Raw genomic sequence first — 21,132 nt, forward strand, 5'->3', positions numbered from 1 at the left:
GGGACTCCTCGTCAATCTGTTCGGGAATTTTATCCAACCTTGAAAATTTTGCTAGCTGCGAGCCTCCGTGAATTTTATGTACTGTGGTTTATTTTTGGATTACTGCAGGATATTCAACCACGCTGTTTTAGTGATTTATTATGCGTTAGGTCCTTTGTTCATTCACACGATACAAGGGGTAGTGTTGATTTAAGTGTACCTAGAGGCATTTCTTCCCGTTCATGTTTTTCTGTTTTATATGGAGGTGCACGGAAATTGAATAGTTTGACGGGTAATATAAGGAGTATTGGAGACCCTGTTACATTTCAAAGAACCATTAAGGAACTGCTTTTTTTAGATAATGAGTTTTGATTCATTCGTTTATTTAATTTATTGTGGGGTTTATGATGATATATAGTTCACAGAGGAAAAGTAAAGTAATCATGTTTTTTTTTTAATATATAGTTGAGTGTGGTGGTATTAGTGGTGTCGGTGACCTAATTAGTTGACCAGCCGGGTCCAAATTAGTTCCAACTTTTACTCCCCTGCCATTGAGCCGGAGTGACCCGGCTCAATAGCAACCAAAACTCTAAAAAAACAAAACAAAAATATGATACCCATGGATACATCAAAAGAATCGGATAGGTACTGCCGATTTTTTTTGCAGGAATTAGGGAATGAGTAAGTTCAATACGATAAATGTTCAGCCTAACTCGAGAATAACGCATATTCTTTCTTGATCTCTGTATCAACAAATCGAACTGAATACAAATTTTGCGAGGACATGATTGCACACATTCTGGAAACGATCTGGAGACTTCCTATCCCAGTCATTAAGATAAAATATAGATTGGTTTTTCGGAAGCTAGTTAGAAGAAGAGCCAAAATCACCGATCAGAGCACTAAAAGACAAGGGCAGACGTAAAATTAGAATCACTAACAATTAATTAGAACTTTTAATATAACAAATTTAGAATAATGGACAAACAAACTTTAAAATAATGGACACAATTGTCCATATAGGGCTTAGAAACTTTTATTGAAATCAAACTACTAAATATTTCTTTTTTCAAATCATATTGGTTTTTTTTCATTGTTGCAACGGTGGTTGCAATGGTTCAAAGGTCCTCAAAGTAAAAAACGCTATTGAAAAAATAATTGAAAATTATCCCTAAAACATTTGATTAGTTTTTTTTTATTTTATGAACTATATTTGTATTTTCATTATAATCTATTTCACTTTTTTTTTATTCCAGGGATGGAGAAGGTGCTCTTTCAGAAGCAAAGAGGCTTATAAATTATCTTGCAATATATGATGAAGAAACTGATGAAGATGCGCATGCAGTAAATTTTTTTTTTAATGGTAGAAATTTTGCACTTAGAGGCAGAGAATACAAAATAAGTGTAATTTGTGTGAACAAAAACTTAGAAGCATTTACGGACACAAACAAACTAGAAAAAATTATCCAAGAAATGAAATCCAAAGGTTTAAAGAGAAGTGAATTTATCTTTAAAACGATTATGAACCATTTCAGTGAGAAGGAGTTACAACACAATCTGAAGATACATGACCTTGTAGAGGCAGTTAGCAGAGCAACGACGAGAGCCACTATTGTTTATGCTAGTGGCGATCCGTTGCTTTGTGAAATAGAACAGCGATTTAAAGATAATCTACAAATTATGCCAAACGATGGCTACAAAACAACGCATAAAATGGAGGAGATTTTTAAACAATTCTTGAAAAAAAGTACGGACAAATGTATTCCTTTTTGTGTTAATTCAAGTCTATTTTAGTTTTTTTTTCTGTTTTTTTTTTTTTTTTTTTTTTTTTTTTTTTACAGTGGTTATTAACCTTTTTCTTTAATTTTTGCTTGTTTAAGTTTTCACAAATCTTATGTTTCACAAATCTTATATATATATATATATATATATATATATATATATATATATATATATATATATATATATATATATATATATATATATATATATATATGTATACATATATATTTGAATCTTCAGTCATTGAAATTTGGGTAAATAGGAGAATCTTATGTTTCAGATGCTCAATTTTCAATTCAAATTGGACCCGGGGACATAGAGGGTGGGAGGGGGGAAACAGAAATCTTGGCAACCGGAAATCTTGGAAAACGCTAAGAGTGGAGAGATTGGGATGAAACTTGATGGGAAGAATAAGCATAAGTTATAGATACGAGATTGACATAATTGGCACGGATCCGTTCTCTTTGCGGGAGCTGGGGGTTGTTAATTAATTAACAAGCACAAATTATAACAACCACAAACGTTATTAATATTAATTAATTAATAACAAATTAGAAAAATTGAGGTATTTTTAACTTAAGAACGGGTGACCGGATCTTAATGAAATTTGATATTTAGAAGGAACTCATGTCTTAGAGCTCTTATTTTAAATCCTGACAGGATCTGTTGACATTGGGGGGAGTTGGAGAGGGAAACCGGAAAACTTGGAAAACGCTTATAAATGTCGTAGATATGTGATTGACGTAACCAGGATCCGCTCTCTTTGGGAGAGTTAGGAGGTGGGACTCAATGATTTGGCGAGTTTGGTGCTTCTGGACGTGCTAGGACGACGAAAATTGGTAGGCGTGTCAAGGAGCTGCACAAATTGACTTGATAAAGCTGTTTTCCCCGATTCGGCCATCTGGGGGACTGAAGGGAGAGGAAAAATTAGAAAAATTTTGGTATTTTTAACTTACGAGTGGGTGATCGGATCTTAATAAATCTTAATATTTAGAAGGAGCTTGTGACTCAGAGCTCTTATTTTAAATACCGACCAGCATTAAGCCTCTGACTTTCCTTTTAAAGCAATCGATTCTTAGAATTTTGCCAGAGTTCATACCATATGAGCTCTTGGCTCTTCCGACCTCGTCATAAATGCCATATGAGCTCTTAGCTCTTGTTTTTAAAACAAACTGGTTATTGAAAAGAGCCTTAGGGCCAATCACACGTTCTTAGCTTTTCTTGCCACTTATAAACAAATTTAAATGTTTACTAAGATCTTCGCTTTGTACCAGATGGCAATCACGAATTACTAGTAAATTGATCATCTGGAAATTTGGGACTATTGGGAAATTTGGGACCGATTCGGAGGGGGAAACCAGAAATTTGGGACTATAAAGTAATTATAAGAAAATATGGATAAACCATGAAAAAAAAATGTGTGCTACCCCATTGTTGGCTGCCTGCCATTATATTTTTACCCTTAATAAGGAAAATATATCTTCTAATTTGTGCCCGAGTGACCCCTTTCCAGTTTCTCACAAACATTTTTCACATGATTTGCTTGGAGCAAAAAAAAAAACATCTAATTTTTGATAGTATTGAATTGTAAGTAAATGACGTTCCTTGTCAACAACGAAAGCATAAGAGCCTAACTAATCATAACATTTAAGCAAAGAATCAGCTTTTTATGCTGATCCTAAATATGCATTTGTTTATTAGTAATTAGTGCAGTTATTAGTACACAAGAAAGTTCGTATGATTATATAAAACACACGGAAAACAACTTAATAAGGGGTAATTCCGGTAAAAATATGCCGCCAACTTTTGCTTGCATTTTTCACTTTTAAAAAGATTCAATTTTTAACAGGTATGAAAATAAAGGCGTCAAATATATTTGTCATTTTATTCAAAATTAGATTAAAAATATTGAATTAAAAGATTTTATTTGATTTCCTTAATTTTAGTTTCAATGTTTAACTTTTACAAAACTGCTTTGATAATGCGTTACCTTTTATCAACAATTGAGTTTAAAGGCATTAAATATTTTGATATTTGATGGCCAAGTTCAAAACTGTTGATATTGTTAAAAAATATTCGTCCGACGCTTCGGCATTGCTCAACAGAACTTAATGCTGAAAGTTTATATCTTAGTTTTTGTAAGTTTTGTAAGGCTATGGTTTTGTGTATTTTTGTAATTAATTACTTTTTTTCATTTTATGTACTTGTATTTATATTGTCGTCGCTTATTTCCCATTGTATTGACAATACAATAGGGACGACAATACAAATGTATTTATACATTTTTTATGTACATGCTCTTTACGCTATAGTTTTTACTGTTTTAAAAATTAGAGTTGAGAGAAAGAGTCAAACTTTAGCCCAAAGAGCAAGGCGTTGCAGAGGGAGCAGCCCATTTCATATACGGGGTAATTTCTGTTCGTTTTAAGTTTTAATGTCGCTCCTTACTTTCAGTTTTTAAAAAACTTGATTTTTTTTATTTAATTATATATAAGCAACATAGTCTACTATATTATTAACACCTGTAACATAATTTCTCGAGGATCGAATACAAATTATTCTTTAGGCTGACCACTAGAATTATTGCGCCATGTCTCGGTAGTTAAACCTAATTCAAAGTTCTTAATTCAAACGTCGCATTACAAAAAATCAATACATGCTTCTGCTGACAACAAAATTTGCATATTCAACGGACAAATCTTTAAAGTGGCAGTTGCCAAGCAAGCGCCTTTTCTGGTTATCCACAAAAAATCAGATCATTCTGGAACGGCGAAATAAAACAAGAAAACAAGATTGCTATTCGTTACATGAAACTCAAAACGATGAATCGGAAAATGATTATTGACTTTACAAAGAATTAGATTTAAGTACCTTACCGGGTATTTTCTCTAATTGACAAGAAGATTGGCTATTTAAGAAAATTATTTAAATGAATAGAATTAAATACGCTGATGAAATACCCACATAAGGAAGTGGGGGGATACACAAAGGCAATTATGGCCTCTCCTGCACCCGGGGCAAAATCTTCAGTAGCACCACCCCTCCCAAAAGTTTTCAGGCCATATTTTAAGAAAATTGTCATTTATTAACAAAATTTGAAAGCCCAAATCTGCCATTTCTTGCAACAGATTCTTGTTATAGTAACATTCTTATATATGGTTTAATTGCTTTTAAATACAACTATTATCATTGAGTAAAATAGAACACCTCTTCAAAGCGTAAAATGAAACTAAACAAACTTCGAGAAGCCTAAAACTAGGTTTCTAACTTTGATATATAGATTCGAAGAATATGTTCTATACCCCTCGGAATTAATGCCAAAATGTTAAATGGTCCGGAAATGATTAAATTGGGTTTATTTATTCATGAAAATAGGCGTAGATTCAGGATGCCATTTTGGCAAATTTGACTTATAAGACAGAAACGAAATCTTCTTAAATTTTCATACAATAAAAAAGACTTCCTTAGCAATCGAGGCCTTAACGTATTCCAGTTATGCTATCGATGCTGATAATAACTTCATTGGAGAGAGGGGCGTGTGTCCCTTTAGATTGTGAGATACAATGTTTTGAGGGATAACTTTTATAGAATGTGTCTTTGAGATTTAGGACAATATTATGGCAAATTGGACTTATAAGACAGAAACCAAATTTTCTTGAATTTTCATACAATGAAAAAGACTTTCTTAGTAATCAAGACCTCAACATCTTTCAATTACGCAATCAATACTGATAATAACTACAATTGGGGAGAGGGGCGTGCAGTGGCGGATCCAGGTGGGGGTGTACCCCCCTAACGTAGTGGTAGATTTGGGGATAATATCATGTTGCCATATTAAATATCATATTTTTCGTAGAGGGTGAACAGCTTTTCATTTTTTTATGGCGGGGTTGTTTCTATAACTTACTATTTTTTGTATCAATATTTTTACATCCTTTTAATTTCAACAGATTTATTAGAACTTCAACCCTTAGCAGATTTTAGATTAAATTTACAACCATTTCCACAACCTACTTACGGCGTATAATCACTAAGGTTCCTTTTAAATTGCTGGCATTTCTTTGTTTGCAAGTTTATCGGCGTAAAATATTTTGCGCCCCCCCCCCTGCTAAAACAATTCAGGATCCGTCCCTGGGGGCGTGTGTCCCTTTAGATTTTGAAATATAGTTTTTTGAGGATGACTTTTATTGAAAGATGTCTTTTTGGATATTTTTGATAAAGAAAAGACAAATTTGTACCTCCCTACACATTGAAAAGTACATTTTGCCAACCCCCCATCCCTAAATTCTTGTGAATTGTTTCCATTGGATGCTACCAACGGACAGTTAATTTTTATCAATAGTTGAATTTGACTGTTCTAAATATAAACTTTTTAGTTGTAAGTTAATTTTATGAGTTTTACAGCGTTTAGTCTTATCTATTAATCAAGGTTGTCAACTGGACACATTTTATGTCAAAAGGACACATTCTCATGTGCCGGAACACAATGGCCAAAAAAAAGGCAAGATGTGACACCTTTTTTGAACTTATGACATAAAACGAAACATTTCCCAACTGGATATATATCTTATTTTAAAAAATGTCACTTATCACCAAAATAGTGCTTTTTATCGTTTTTTACTAGCATCCAAGTTTTGCCAGAGATGTCGTAAGTAAAGGATTTTCCCCAAAGTAAGAGATTTAAATGTTTATATGAGTTTTGTGCTTTCAAACTATTTTTCATGAATGTCTTGTATGGATTTTTTTTTCGTTTTCATTATATTTGATGCTAACTGGTCGCTTTGAAAAAGATTTTATAAGCGTCTTTTGGTTATAATACAACAGGTAAAATATATAGCCTCTAGTTTTTGATATTTCAAGATGGACACATATTTGGATGGTGAGGGGACACAATCACGAACCAAAAAGTTGGGAACCCCGACGATATTTGCATAGCCGAAACATTAGTACACTTTTTATATTATGCCAGAAGGTTGTATCTGACATTTTCACCCTTCTGATACAATTAAGAGAAATCACTTGCTATGTTGTTCTCAAAGGGAGTATTAGCCGGCGATTTAAATTAGGATCAAAGATTGATCAAGCAAATATTATCCCGTAAGCCACCCCTCTGAGCAGGCTTAGCAATTAGTTTTGGCAGTTAACTTGGAAAGTATGAACAATACTAGATACAACCTTTACACATGACGGAGAGGATATTTTAGTTTTCTTGTCACCATCTTGAAAAAGTCCTCATTTATTAAATGGTTTTGTAGGAGGGAAGGAATCAGAAGTCTTTGTCGCTACTTAAGGTACCAAGGACATCAAAACGAAAACATTTCTCACCCCTCGATCCAGCTTGGATCTATTCCAGAAAACCGACATTTCTGGTCAAGATCAATAACCAACTTGCTGTAACAATTTCTGCAGCATTGCCAGGTCTCATTACTCACTTTACAGGATTAGTATATTTCCAAAGTTATTTTCGCAGGTGCTAATGCATCTAGAATGTAGAAGTCAATTTTGACCATTTGAAGAAAACCCGATAAATATTATGAATATTATGAAAACCACTTTGGAACAATTATCAACACATACTTTTCTCATTTCTAAAAGCACTTTGCTTTAATTTCTCCCCACCCTCCCCAATGGAGCAGAATGCATCCGGCTTGAATGCTGCCATTATATTCCACAATAGTCCTACTCTTAAAATAATAGCGTTAAAATAATAAGTAAGAAAAGAATAGCGCTATTGTAGATTATAACGGGAATATGCAAGGCAGGCTACATATTACTCCAATATAGAAAAGTAGGAGGTAAATTGAAACTTTAGAAAGGAGATTTTAGTATTTATGACTCTTTTTAAAGGTTTTTTTTTCAGGGATTCCTTGAAATTGCCCTATCTCCTTACGTATTAGCCAGTTTTCGTTCCTTATTTTAGCCTTTAGACTGGCTTTTAAGAGCTTTGTTGTTACAATTTTGTTGTACGTTTTGTTCCGTAGTTCTTTTGTTGTTGAATAAGTTGAGTCGAAATCGGCACCCACCAATTCAAGTACTAGCACTTGAAGAAGGATAAACAGGCAAAATTTTATGGAGGGACACAATTTTTATGCAAATACGAAGGGGGGAGGACGAAGCTGAGAATACATTGGTTTTTGTACCAATATATGACATACAATAGCACAACAGAAGAGACATATTTAATGAACCAAAAACCAAACAAGGATGTTTTTTTTGCCAGTGAATAAAACAAAACAATAAGGAAGATATTTAATTTTAAAAGGTTTTTTTTTGGGGGGAGAGGATAACTTTTATTGAAAAATGTCTTTTTAGGTATTTTTATTGAAGAAACGACAAATCTGCAGCTCCCTGCATATTGAAAAGCATATTTTGCCAACCCCCCTGTCCTACAGTTTCGTGAATTGTTTCGCCTGGACACTAGTCAACCAAGGAAAAGTTAATTCTTAATCAATAGTTAAATTTATCTGTTCTAAATGTAAACTTTTTTAAAGTTATTTTTATGATGGTAGTCTGGGTTGCCAACTGGACACTTTTTTGTCAAAATGACACATTCTCATGTGCCGGGACACAATAATATAAAACGGCAAAAAAGCGACATATTGTAAATTTCTTGTCATAAAACAAAACAGTTCCCAACTGGATTTATATTATTATAAAAAAATATCACTTTTCACCAAAGTTGTGTTTTTCATTTTTTTTTTATTTTTACCATCCAGCTTTTGCCGGAGATGTAAGTAAATGATTTTCTCCGAAGTAGGGGATCTACATGTTTATATGGTTTTCGTGCTTCCACTCATTTCGTGCTTCCACAGTTATTTTTTTATGAATGTTTTACATGGATTATTTTCGTTTTCATTATATTTCGTGGTAGGCTAACTGGTCGCTTTGAAAGAGGTTTACAAACCGTGTTTTGGTCAATAATATAACAGGTACAAAATAATAGTCTCTAGTTTCTGAGATTTCAAGATGGACACAATTTTGGATACGAAAGGCGCACATTCATGGGCCAAAATGTTGGTGACCCCGATAATAGCTGTATAGCCGAAATATAAGTACATTTAGCAATTAGCAATTAGGCTTAGCAATTAGTTTTGACAATTAACTTGGAAAGTATTAAAAATGTCAGACGACAGCGCTGTAAGGCAAGTCAAACATTAGAAAGGAAAGGACAAAACCAAAGTTCTAACCTATAGGGAACAGCTTTCTTGGCAGCAACTCTATAAATGTCCTTGTCATTTTTGCTAATGATGTCTGTACACTCATTTTCTTGGATCCTCCTAACTGGGATGCAGCCCATGGTTGCCGTTGAGCCAAAAAGGATACTGCCGAATCCAGTGGCTTGTACATGGCCCAAAGGCCCAGGGATATTTTCTTCCTGTTGGACGTATGGCAGACGTAAAATCTGAAAAAAATACGATGAAGATCAGATGAAAGAAGGTGAAGTAATACTAGAGATAAACAGAGTGTTTACATGTAGAAAATATTGTAACTAAAAAGGTCTTCTTTTTTTGTCCAAGTTTCATGCAAAATGAAAAAAATAACAATAAATATCGGGTTTTGTGTTCTTCTTACTGGCTCCAAATGCGAACATTTGCTCCTCCTTCTAATAAACCCCCAATATGAATATTTAACAAAACTCGTCACAAAAATTAGCCAATCGAATTAAAGCACACTTTTTAACATGGAATTAAAATGCCTTAAACTCTCTTTTTCGCTTTAGACACACCATAAAACAACTTATAAGAGGAAATTTTGATAGAACAAATTTAGAAAAGGCTAGGCTATAACTAAACAAAATAAATCCAAATTTGTTTTCCACAGATATGAAAACCACAGATATGAAGCTAGTCAGATTATGCTAGTTAGATTAAGCTAGTTAGATTAAGCTAGTTATTAGGTGCTCCTAGCCTTATTTTCTTTATAGCAGTTTCTAGTTCTTCAATAGTGAACGGTTCCATTTGGGGTTGGTTATATTAGTTGGTAGTTATATCAGTTGGTAGTTATATTAGTTCGTGCTTGATACTGATACCCTTGGTTATTTTGTATAAAATTATCTAGGAGGATTTTCATTTTATCTTCTGGAGCTGTGAACTCCATGCCATCCTTTTTGAGGAGAATACGAATTTTGGGGGGATTTTTGTTTTCTTTCCCATTTAATATGTTTCTGTTTATTATTCATTAATCCACTTTTTCCTGTCTTTCATTTGTTTTTTAAAAGATTATTAATGCAGTACAAGTGAAAAGTTTGGGAAAAAACTAATATATTCAAAAAAATATGTTATAGCAAAACTACAAAGAGCTTCAAGGGTTGATATTTACATAATGAACACCTTTTCTGCAAAATCATTAAAACTATTTACTCTATTTTAAATCATAATTCTACCTAAGATTTAATTAATAATCCCAGCCAATTTATCTTAAATAGATATTTATTTGTGGTAGCTTATTTTAAAACAAAGAAGTCATGACACAGACAATGCCATACCACGTCTTTGCCCCTTTATCTTTTAGCAACTACCCCATAACCGAATTAGCAAATAGAGGAGGGTGAAGGTATCCTAGAAAAACTACGACCCTACTCTATCTGTGTTTGTGTTTTCGACCCCTCCTTAAGAAAACGCTCTGGTCCCTGGGACTGTACCATTGTACAAAGTTGTACACTGTACACTGTACACCAATGTACAAGTTGATAACTTATATTTAGCTAGCTTCCTTGAACTATGCAATATAGGGATATAACTTATATCCCTTACCCTTCAAACATCTTGTGACTTTTGACTTTTGCTTGCATTCCTCAAACAATTAAAATTAGAAAAGTAAATAAAAATCAATGTGAAATCCGAAAAAACGTGCAGAGCTATATAAGTAGCAGACATTAATGGTAGGAACGGACGTCGACAACAACTTCTACGCATGGGGAATTACACTAAAGTGGGCCACGCAGGAATGTCAGTTTACGAAAATGTTTCGGGAGGGGTCGTTAGAATTTTTTCAATAAAAACACAAATAAAATTATTTTACAATCCTATCGGAGAGGGCAGAAAATAAATTGAGGGCAAGGTCACCCCTCCCCACCCCCAATAGAGCCACTTTAAGAACAAAAGCTCATATGGCACTTGTGACGAGGTGGGAAGAGCCAAGACCTCATATGGTGTGAGCTCTAGCAAAATTCTAAGAATCAATAGACTGATTTAAAAGGAAAATCAGAGGCTTAATGCCGTTCGGGATTTAAAATAAGAGTTCTGAGTCAAGAGGTCCTTCTAAATATCAAAATTCATTTAGATCAGATCACCCACTCGTAAGTTAAAAATAACTCAATTTTTCTAATTCTTCCTCTGTCTTCAGCCCCCCAGATGGTCGAATCGGAGAAAACGACTTTATACAGTCAATTTGTGCAGCTCCTTGACAAGCCTACCAATTTTCATCGTTCTAGCACGTCCAGAAGCACCAAACTGAGCAAAGCACTGAACCCCACCCCCTAAATCTCCCAAAGAGAGCGGATACAGTCCGGTTACGTCAATCACGTATCTACGAAATTTGTTTATTCTACCCACCAAGTTTCAACCCGATCTCTCCACTCTAAGCGTTTCCCAAGATTTCCTGTTTCCCCTTCCAACTCCCCCCAATGTCAACAGATCTGGTCGAGTTTGAAATAAGAGCTCTGAGACATGAGTTCCTTCTACATATCAAATTCCATTAAGATCCGGTCACTCGTTCTTAATTTAAAAATACCTCACTTTTTCTAATTTTTCCAAATTAACAACCCCCAGCTCCCCCAAAGAGAACGGATCCGTTCCAATTATGTCAATCACGTATATATAGCTTGTGCTTATTATTACCATTAAGTTTCATCCTGATCTCTTCACTTTAAGCGTTTTCCAAGATTTCCGGTTTCCAAGATTTCTGTTTCCCCCCTCCAACCGTCTATGTCCCCGGATCCAATTCGAATTGAAAATAGAGCATCTTATACATAAGATTCTTCTATATGTCATTAAGATCCGATCACCCATTCACAAGATACCTCGGTTTTCACGTTTTCCAAGAATTCCGGTTTCCTTTCCAACTCCCCCCAATTTCATCGAATCTGGTCGGTATTTAAAATAAGAGTTCCAAAGCACAAGATCCTTCTAAATATCAAATTCCTTCTCACCAAGTTTCATCCTGATATCTCCGCTTTAAGCGTTTTCCAAGATTTCCGGACCCCCCCTTCCCCCAATGACACTAGATCCAGTCAGGATTTGAAATAAGATATATGAGTTACGAGGTCCTTCTAAATATGAAACTTCATTAAGGTCCGATCACTCCTTCGTATTTCCGGTTAATTTTTCAGAATTAACCCCCCCTCCCAGCTCCCCCAAAGAGAGCGGATCCGTTCCAGTTATGTCAATCACGTATCTAGGACTTGTACTTATTTTTCCCACCAAGTTTCATCCCGATCCCTCCACTCTAAGCGTTTTCCAAGATTTTAGGTTCCCCCCTCAACTCCCCCCAATGTCACCAGATCCGGTCAAGATTTCAAATAAGAGCTCTGAGACACAATATCCTTCCAAACATCAAATTTCATTAAAATCTGATCACTCCTTCGTAAGTTAAAAATACCTCATTTTTTCTGATTTTTCAGAATATACCCTCCCCCACTCCGCCAAAAAGAACAGATTCGTTCCATTTATGTCAATCACGTATCCAGGACTTCTGCTTATTTTTCCCACCAAGTTTCATCTCGATCCCTCCACTCTAAGTGTTTTCTAAGATTTTAGGTCCCCCCCAACTCCCCCAATGTCACTGGATCCAGTCGAGATTTAAAATAAGAACTCTGAGGCACGATATCCTTCCAAATATCAAATTTCATTAAGATCTGATCACCTGTTCGTAAGTTAAAAATACTTCATTTTTTTCTATTTTTTCGAATTAACCAGCCCCCACTCCCCCCCATATGGTCAAATCGGGGAAACGACTATTTCTAATTTAATCAGGTCCGGTCCCTGATACGCCTGCCAAATTTCATCGTCCAAGCTTATCTGGAAGTGCCTAAACTAGCAAAACCGGGTCAGACAAACAGACGGACCGACAGAATTTGCGATCGCTATATGTCACTAGGTTAATACCAAGAACCATAAAAAACATAATAAAGGCCTAATTGTGTCAAAAATATGGAAAACCCACAATATTCTGAAAATTTCGGGCACGTATCTACAACCACCTTCCCCCTCCCTGTATGTATTAGGATAATACTTTTACTGATACAGAGTTGAAGAAAAAAGCAAAAGCATGTTTGAAACTTTGCTGAGTTTCGTTAAATAATCGCCAGCATCGTTAATTTTTTCTCCGTGAAACCGGCATGAGTTTCTACTTCCACTCTTATCAGGAATAGAATCTCTGAAGCTGGAAATAATTTTAAAACATAATAATCATGATTGATTGGTTTTAAAAATGCGATTTCTCACCCCTTCGGCCGAATTAGCAAGTAGACTCAATTTAGCCGTGTAATAATATGATCGAAGCCTGTCTCATTTAATAATCTACCTGATCAAAATACATAAGGAAGTTGGAAAGTATCTAGTCAAATCTCAAAGCACGGGCGTCCATTAAGATGTCTAATAAACACAATATGCGTTGAATAAATGCTGAACACACATAAGTTAATTCCTTATGGGTAGTAAAAGAAACTATCACTCATCGTAAAAATCTGCTGCGGAGACTGGTTGTATAAAAAAAAGAAAAAAAAGAAAAAAAGGAGAGAAAAACAAACTATCCAACAAAAAACATAACAAGGGGTCACCAACTTTTGGAAATCATAAACATTAGGTGGCGCGTGCCAAACAACCCTTAATTGTGCCGCACATATGAAGTACTGAGATGTATACAGGGGGTGGAGAGTAGGTGACTCCTCCAAGCATAAGGTGGGATAATCAGTTGCATTTCGTACACACTCCATAGGAGTTTGAAGCACCTGTTTGCAGATATAGAAATTTAAAGGCAGCAGCAGCTTAAAGCAACCCTATTAACAACACCTCTGGTTATAATACCCCTCTCTTTTTTCAGATATAATAATGTAAAATCAACAGAAGACGTAAGCATATAAAACTGTGCTCTAGTAAAGGAGGGGGTGAATCCCCCCAAAAAATATTTCAGACCTATATTGTCTTGAGAGTCCATCTGACCCAGGGGTCTCCAAACTTTTCAATGTAAGGGCCATATTGTATATTTCCCATGTTTATGCGGGCCGAAGGGATAAAAAATGAGAAAAAAAAAACCAAATCAGTGCCAGTAATTTAATTTCCCCAAATATTAGAGTATAAACATACAAAATTTAAAACATATCTTGTTGGAAAAAAGAAGGGTAAACTAAATAGACTCATGCCTTTAGATTTATGCAACAAAATTAGTTTGACGAATGATACTGTCGTTTTGACTTTAAAATTTCATTAAAATCAGGTTCCAGATTAGATGAGCCAATTGTAAGAATAGACTTCAAATGATCATCAGACAAATTTGCTCGATAGTTAGATTTCACATACTTCATTTTGGAAAATGTTTGTTCACACAAATATGTTGTACCAAAAATGGACACAAAACTACAAACAAACTTTATCAAATTTGGAAACGGATCTGGCTGCAGACACTTATAAAATTCAGTCAGATTTCCTTCTCTATACTTATCTTTCAGTCTGTCATCTGCTTGGAGATCAATAATTTCCGTTTGAAATAGAGTTGGAAGATTTTCAGCATTGTAGTCAAATGGATTATGAAAGAGCCTGATTTCATTTTCTTTGGCATCAAGGTCAGCAAATCGCTCCTGAAACTGCTGTTTCAAATCTTAAATTTTTCACAACATGGAAAATGAGCGAAATTCTTAACTTTCACCTGGCCTTCAAGTAGCGCAAGTTTTGCTCTGAACATGAACAAAGTAGCCCCTGATCAAATTTGTTTTGCCTTGCAATTTCAGATTCAAGCAATTCATATGACCTGTCATATCTGCAAAAAAAATGCCAATTTCCAAATCCATTCAAAATCTGATAATAACAACTGATTGGTTGTAATGCACAATACATACCTACCAGTACTAGCATCTGTGATTCACACAATCGAGAGAGGGAGACTGACTCGGGCTGAGCCGCCTGAGCCCCACCAGTGTACCGCCCCAGCTTTGAATAATTCTGCGATACCGGTCGTACGATAATTTTTTTTTTCAAGGCCACCACACGGGGATTGGTTTGGCGGGCCGGATGAAATTATGTGGCGGGCCGGATGTGGCCCAAGGGCCATAGTTTGGAGACTCCTGCTGACCGATGGACAAGATTCTGCTACATCCTCTCTTCGGAGCTATGTGAACCAAGATTAGATATATCTAACTACTCCAGTATGACAACAACTCTATAAGAAACACGCTGCTCTTACGTCAGTTTCTATTTTGAAGGAGCATGACAAGGAGCGAGGATTTGAGAAAACAATTAATTATGCAAAAATCACATATAAATGTGGGACAGATGACAACGTTGGACTGTGTTCTTGGAGTAAAGAGCTTAAAAGTACTAAATGGAGTACTAAATGGAATAAATAGAGTTTGTCTAGGATGGCTTGAGAGCTATCTTTACGGTAGGTCCCTTAAACTAGTTTTAAATTATGTAGTCTCACCGAATTTTCCTGTGATGTTTGGCGTACCTCAGAGCTCTGTGCTGGGCCCTTTACTTTATCTAGTTTATGTTGACATGATGCGCTTTTATCTGCAGGATGTATATGTTACTTATTCTGCGGAGGACACTGCGCTAACAGTATTTGCAAAATCAGTCGATGATTTGATAGCAAAAGCTAATAATGCCCTCAAAATACAAAAGGTATTTACGAGTTTAAATTTGTTGTGCGAGAATGTAAATATGTTTTTACGGTTATTCTGTAGAGTGTGTGATTCTGTTGATGTAAGTGGTAAAGTCCTATTGCGGGAAATTCCAGTTGTACAAGTTAAATCACTACGGTATCTTGGCTTCCATATTGATTCTAATCTTTCGTCGAAGCATCATAGCGACATTATTTCCGTCAAAATTTCACGTGGAGTTGGCACTCTCAGAAGACTGAGCATATTCTGTCAGTTTGGAAGATTACTCCTCCAAACCACATCGCTCTTCACGCTAAGGTTTTTTAACACTTAAAAAAAAGCATCTTATTGTTCTAATTAAACAAACATAGTATTTCAGGAGTCGTTCTTAAAGAATTGGGACAGAATTCAAACTTTAGCGTAAAGAGCGAGGTGATTTGGAGGAGTAACCCACCTCATATACGTAATAATTTATGTTCGTTTTAAGTTGTAATGTTGGTCCTTACTTTCAGGTGAAAAAAATAGTTTTTTTTATATTTAATTTCTGATCGTTTTTTAATTAATTCCTGGAAATCTGGCTGCTCCTCCACGGAAAAATACTTCCTCCCCAAGGATTTATTCTCAAGACAAATCAATCCTGGTAATTGGCAATGAGAAAGCAAGACATGAGAATTTTATAACAGAATTCAGGCAAATTCCCTCAGCGTCAATTTTCCCAAAAAAATTAATCCCCTGAAAAGTCCCCTTCCCATGGAAAATTATTTCCGTGGAAAATCCCACCAGCAGATAATTCAATTTTCTCCCCCAATAACAAATATTATGCGCAAACAATGGGCAAATTTTGTACCTTAAAGACCTTTCGCTAGGGGCTGTTGGAGGGTTATGATATCCCCGAAGGCACAGTTATTCGGCCTTTCCACTATGCTGAACAAAATGGAGTCTCAAAATTTTGATCAGATGAATTTGAGAGAAAAAGGGTGTGGGAGGGGGCCTAGTTGCACTCAAATTCAGGAAGGGACAAAGCTTCTTTGTTTCTACTAGTATCTTATGATGATGAGAAAATATTGTGTCCATGCCTTTTTAATTTTCCACCAAGTTGGGACAATGGCTATCGAAACTAACAATGGTTAACATTGAGATTTACCGCTTGAGCTGACCTTAAAGTAGTTTTATTGACTGGTGATCAAGTGGAAACGGTCTTTAGATGAGTTTGATTTTGATGAACATTTATTTTAAATCAATATTTGGCAGAAAAACTTTAAAAGTGCTTCTTCTAAGATCCATGAAAAACAATTTTGTGACGCAGATTATTCAATTAACTAGAGACAGTCACATGAGCTCAAAATGTTTGAAGTGGGGAGGGAGGAGGGTAATCTAAAACAGAATCAAATTATTAATGTGCATTATAGGAAACCTTGGGACTATCGCAAATATCATGACATTTTAGGGTTTTTAGGCCCTTGCGTACGTTTAAACTAGCATTTCAAACTTTAGAATATCGTCCTATTACAATACTGTTATCAATGGATCACAATATTCAAACCCCATGGTAATTTCTGTGCATGGTTTTTTTTTTTACACAAAACACTACCTCTAAATAATAATATACATATACATATATATATATATATATACATATATATATATATATATATATATATATATATATAGATATATATATATATATATATATATATATTTATATATGTATATATATATATATATATATATATATATATATATATATATATATATATATATATATATATATATATATATATATATATATATATATATGTATATATATATATATATATATATATATATATATATATATATATATATATATATATATATATATTTATGCATTTATTTGTACACGTACTATTTATTTGTTTTTTCTCGAAATCATCTCCATATTTTTTTTTGAAAATTGGCACAAAGCTTTTCTGGCCTGAAAAATAACGATCTAGACTGCTCGAGAGTTTGGAAAAATTTGTTTAGGGTCTTAATTTTTCTTGTCATTGGCGGCACATTTATATACTTTTAAAGAGCAAAAATTACATCATTTTTTCCCAGAGTGGTCGTATCATTTTTGTTCCTTATGACTCATCTAAAATTACACAACATAAAAAATGACTCCGAACAGCTAAAGCAAAAAGCAGAGAACAAGCGGCAGCGAGAATCACATTGAATTGCAAACGAAAATGTTTCACAACGAAATCAGCAGTCAAAGAGAAATCAAAATCATAATGGAATGGAAATTGTTAGTTACAAAATCAAGGATCAGGCAAAAGATGAACCAACAGTCAAACTAGTAGAGGTTCCAAAACACGAAGAAACTGACAAGATGAAAATAACACCAGACGTTCTTAATTCAAAGTTGTATTTTCTTAAATGATCCCACTAAGCAATAAGTCCTAGAATGAGCAAAAATAATGCATCTTTGCAGTGCCTTTAAGACTAAGATAATAGTAAAATGGGCTATCTAATCCGCTTGATCAACTGCATCAATCGATTCAGCTGGGGCAAATCAATCGATTCAGCAGGGCAATAACCAGGGATAGTACATTTAACTCAATAATGAGAAAAAATTCAAGGAGCACGTAACTAGACTTGTGATGTACCCCACCCCCTTGACGTATTCGCCTGCCATAGCCCTCGCCATGGGTGATGAGCTAGCACCGAGTATTTTTACATGTACCTTATACTGGACACGTTACCTTTACGAGACCAAGCACAGTAATATTTTCTAATTAAAATGGGTTTTGACTACTCCTGATATTTCTCGCTTTATATAGCCTTGTTTACAGTTGCTTTATCTTTCTTCAATGGACAACTTAGATAAACTTTTAGCAAAACATTCATTATTGCTGTACAGTTCCGTGTCCAAACTATATACGCAAAAGGCAGATTACCCGGCAAGTTATTTTTTATGTTCGAATGCGGGAGGAGCGGGGGGGTTGTCTAGGTGAAATAAAAAAAGGAATATAAGGGCTAGTCAAAACCCATTTTAATTAGAAAATGTTACGTTTACTAGTCCTTCTGTCGCATTATATTACTTTATTTACAATTGTTGACTTCGTCAGTGTGGATAGAGTTAAACATTATTTGTAGGTTCAACATTATTTCTAAGCTCCACATCTGGTATTGAACCATACAAAACATTTATTTAATAAGATACATCATGAAATAACATTATGAGGTAAAATACAGGATTGCAAAAATCCTTTTTAGTATGAGTAACTAATAATTTTCAAAGAATTTCAAATACTTTTGCTATCTCTCGGTAGAATGAGCCTTTATTGAACTCTAGGGTAAAGGACCAATCATTGGATTGTAGACTGTTATGATAAGGCTTCAAACCACGCCAAAAGATATTACATATACGCAAATACATATGTACACACGCAACACATAAATACATACAAATATGCAACTATAGTCCATGTTTCCATCATTGTCCCCAGTAAAAAGAGAAGGCTTGCTCGCCTTCTCTTTAAAATCCCTCCTTCTAAGATATAACAGAGAGCTCTCCCTGGACTAAGGGTTCTGTGCTTCTTTGTCTAACATAAGCACTTGTTTCAGCACCCCAAAGTTGAATCTCTTGATCTTCTAGCTTAGTCCTTAAATTTCCAAGCAAAACATCCTTACTTTCTTCGGGGCCTTGACCATTATTACATATATGGAAGAAACCATTTTCATCTAGTAATTTTTTAATCTGGAATGGCTGCAAAGATTTTATATTCACTTTAGCAATGTGTCATATGTACCTCTGGCTATCCTGTGTTCAAGATTATTCAATCACCTTTTTTAGAATTTTACCATCTGTATTAACCTATCTTTTCTCGTTGAAAATAATCTTAAGCCCCCTTTTATGACAATATTATGGATTGTTTTCTTCAGTCTATACAGTTGTTTATAATAGTGGACCTGAAACAGTTCAATTTGTTTAGCTGGTTCTCTCTCTCCCAGATCTCAGCAGCATAGCGAAGGATTGACATTATCAATGTCAATCCTATTGACATTGATAATGTCAAACATTATCAAAAGGATTTGACTTTGAATTCCTGTTTTAAAATCTCTTGGCTATTAGGCTTTAAACTACTTTTTTATATACTGCAAACATGGCTGCTCTATCATTTGCAAAATTTGCTGTGGTACGTTTTGTTCCAGGCGCCATTAGCAGAAAAATAAAATCTCAAATAACATGCTTCTTTCACTATTTGCATTTTTTCCCATTAAAATAAAATTTGCAAAATTGTTCAATCTTGCTTCTTTGTTTACTAAGAACCCAAGCTTCTGTTTTATCAACATTAAATTGTGATCTTTAGAGATCCAGGTAATCCAAGGCAAGATTTAAAAGTTTCTTAATCTCATCTTGAGATTTTGCCGAGACAACAGGTGGGAAGATTTTGCCCATTTTTTAGTCCTATTTCAGAAACAAAGGAATAATTTTAACATGACAACGCAAACATGTTGCCATTATCCATAATGTAATGGTCAGGATAAAATATTTTTACTAAGGAAATTGCTATTCTACACCCAACAATTGAAGAAGATGTTAACATAAAACGGAGATATTGGAACTCGCATTCACCTATCACACGTGCTGATGCCGCATTTTTTATGGCAGTTGGTATTAACTAAGTGACATATAGTAATCGCCAATTCTGTCAGTCTGTCTGTCTGTCTGTCTGTCGGTCCTGGTTTTGCTACTTTAGGCACTTCCAGGTAAGCTAGGATGATGAAATTTGGCAGGCGTATCAGGGACAAGACCAGCTTAAATTAGAAATAGTCGTTTTCCCAGTTGACCATCTGGTGAGGAGTGGAGGGCCGGTTAATTCGGAAAAAATAGAAAAAATGAAGTATTTTTAACTTATGAATGGGTGATGGGATCTTAATGAAATTTGATGTTTGGAATGATATTGTGTCTCAGAGCTTTTATTTTAAATCCCGACCGGATCTGATGACATTGGAAGGAGTTGGAGGGGAGGAAACCTAAAATCTTTTTCAGAATTTAAAGCAATTCTATTGTTCTTCCCGACCTTCTTTAAACGATGTACTGTAAACTATATATATTGGAACTTAGATCATACTTAGAATTCTTAGAAAAGTTGCTGTCGATCTTTTGGTTTTGCTTTTTTTTTTAGCAGAAGCTAAGCTTTTTCTCTGTTTTAGTGGAAGAAAGCTGTACAACTCTTCATCACCTCCTTTCATAATACCCACTCGAGTTTCCAATCTGGAGACGGCTAATGACTCAGAAGTTCTCCACGTCTACGTCATAGATGACAAAGCGGAAAAGGTCGAAGAGTTTATAGTGAAGAAGGGGGTACCAGTAGATATAAAAAATAAGCTTAACTAGACTGCACTATTTGTAGCTGCTTTCTCGGGAACTGAAAAGACATTAATAAAATTACTACAGCTTGGTGCAGACCCCAATAAAGGCTATGGACAGTTCTTTAGATACACCCCAGTACACGGAACATGTTTCGGTGGCTCCCCTCGTGTGCTCACGTATCTTGTGGAAGCTGGTGGTGACCTGAGGCGAAGAGACG

General features: G+C 35.0%; 2 protein-coding genes across 3 annotated transcripts in view; one reads left to right on the forward strand and one right to left on the reverse strand.

Annotated features, from left to right (window-relative positions):
- The window catches only part of LOC136026915 (uncharacterized), a 182,479-nt gene that overhangs the window by 98,762 nt on the left and 62,585 nt on the right, over positions 1 to 21,132 (forward strand). The gene's annotated exons all lie outside the window — the stretch shown is intronic.
- Positions 1 to 21,132, reverse strand: part of LOC136026914 (uncharacterized) — a 59,264-nt gene that overhangs the window by 15,731 nt on the left and 22,401 nt on the right. The window contains exons 1-2 of one of the 2 annotated variants that reach the window (XR_010617440.1): positions 20,674 to 21,081; positions 8,949 to 9,163 (exon numbers count right to left, since the gene is read on the reverse strand). Coding sequence is in view for 1 of the 2 variants with exons in the window: in XM_065703744.1 (XP_065559816.1) it covers positions 8,949 to 9,163 (215 nt within the window). In the remaining variant the exon portion in view is untranslated. Of the gene's footprint in view, positions 1 to 8,948; positions 9,164 to 20,673; positions 21,082 to 21,132 lie in introns of those variants that run through there. The other variant, XM_065703744.1, reaches the window with a different exon arrangement.

This window comes from Artemia franciscana, chromosome 5, assembly GCF_032884065.1.
Source record: "Artemia franciscana chromosome 5, ASM3288406v1, whole genome shotgun sequence".
In the NCBI taxonomy this organism is placed as follows: domain Eukaryota; kingdom Metazoa; phylum Arthropoda; class Branchiopoda; order Anostraca; family Artemiidae; genus Artemia; species Artemia franciscana.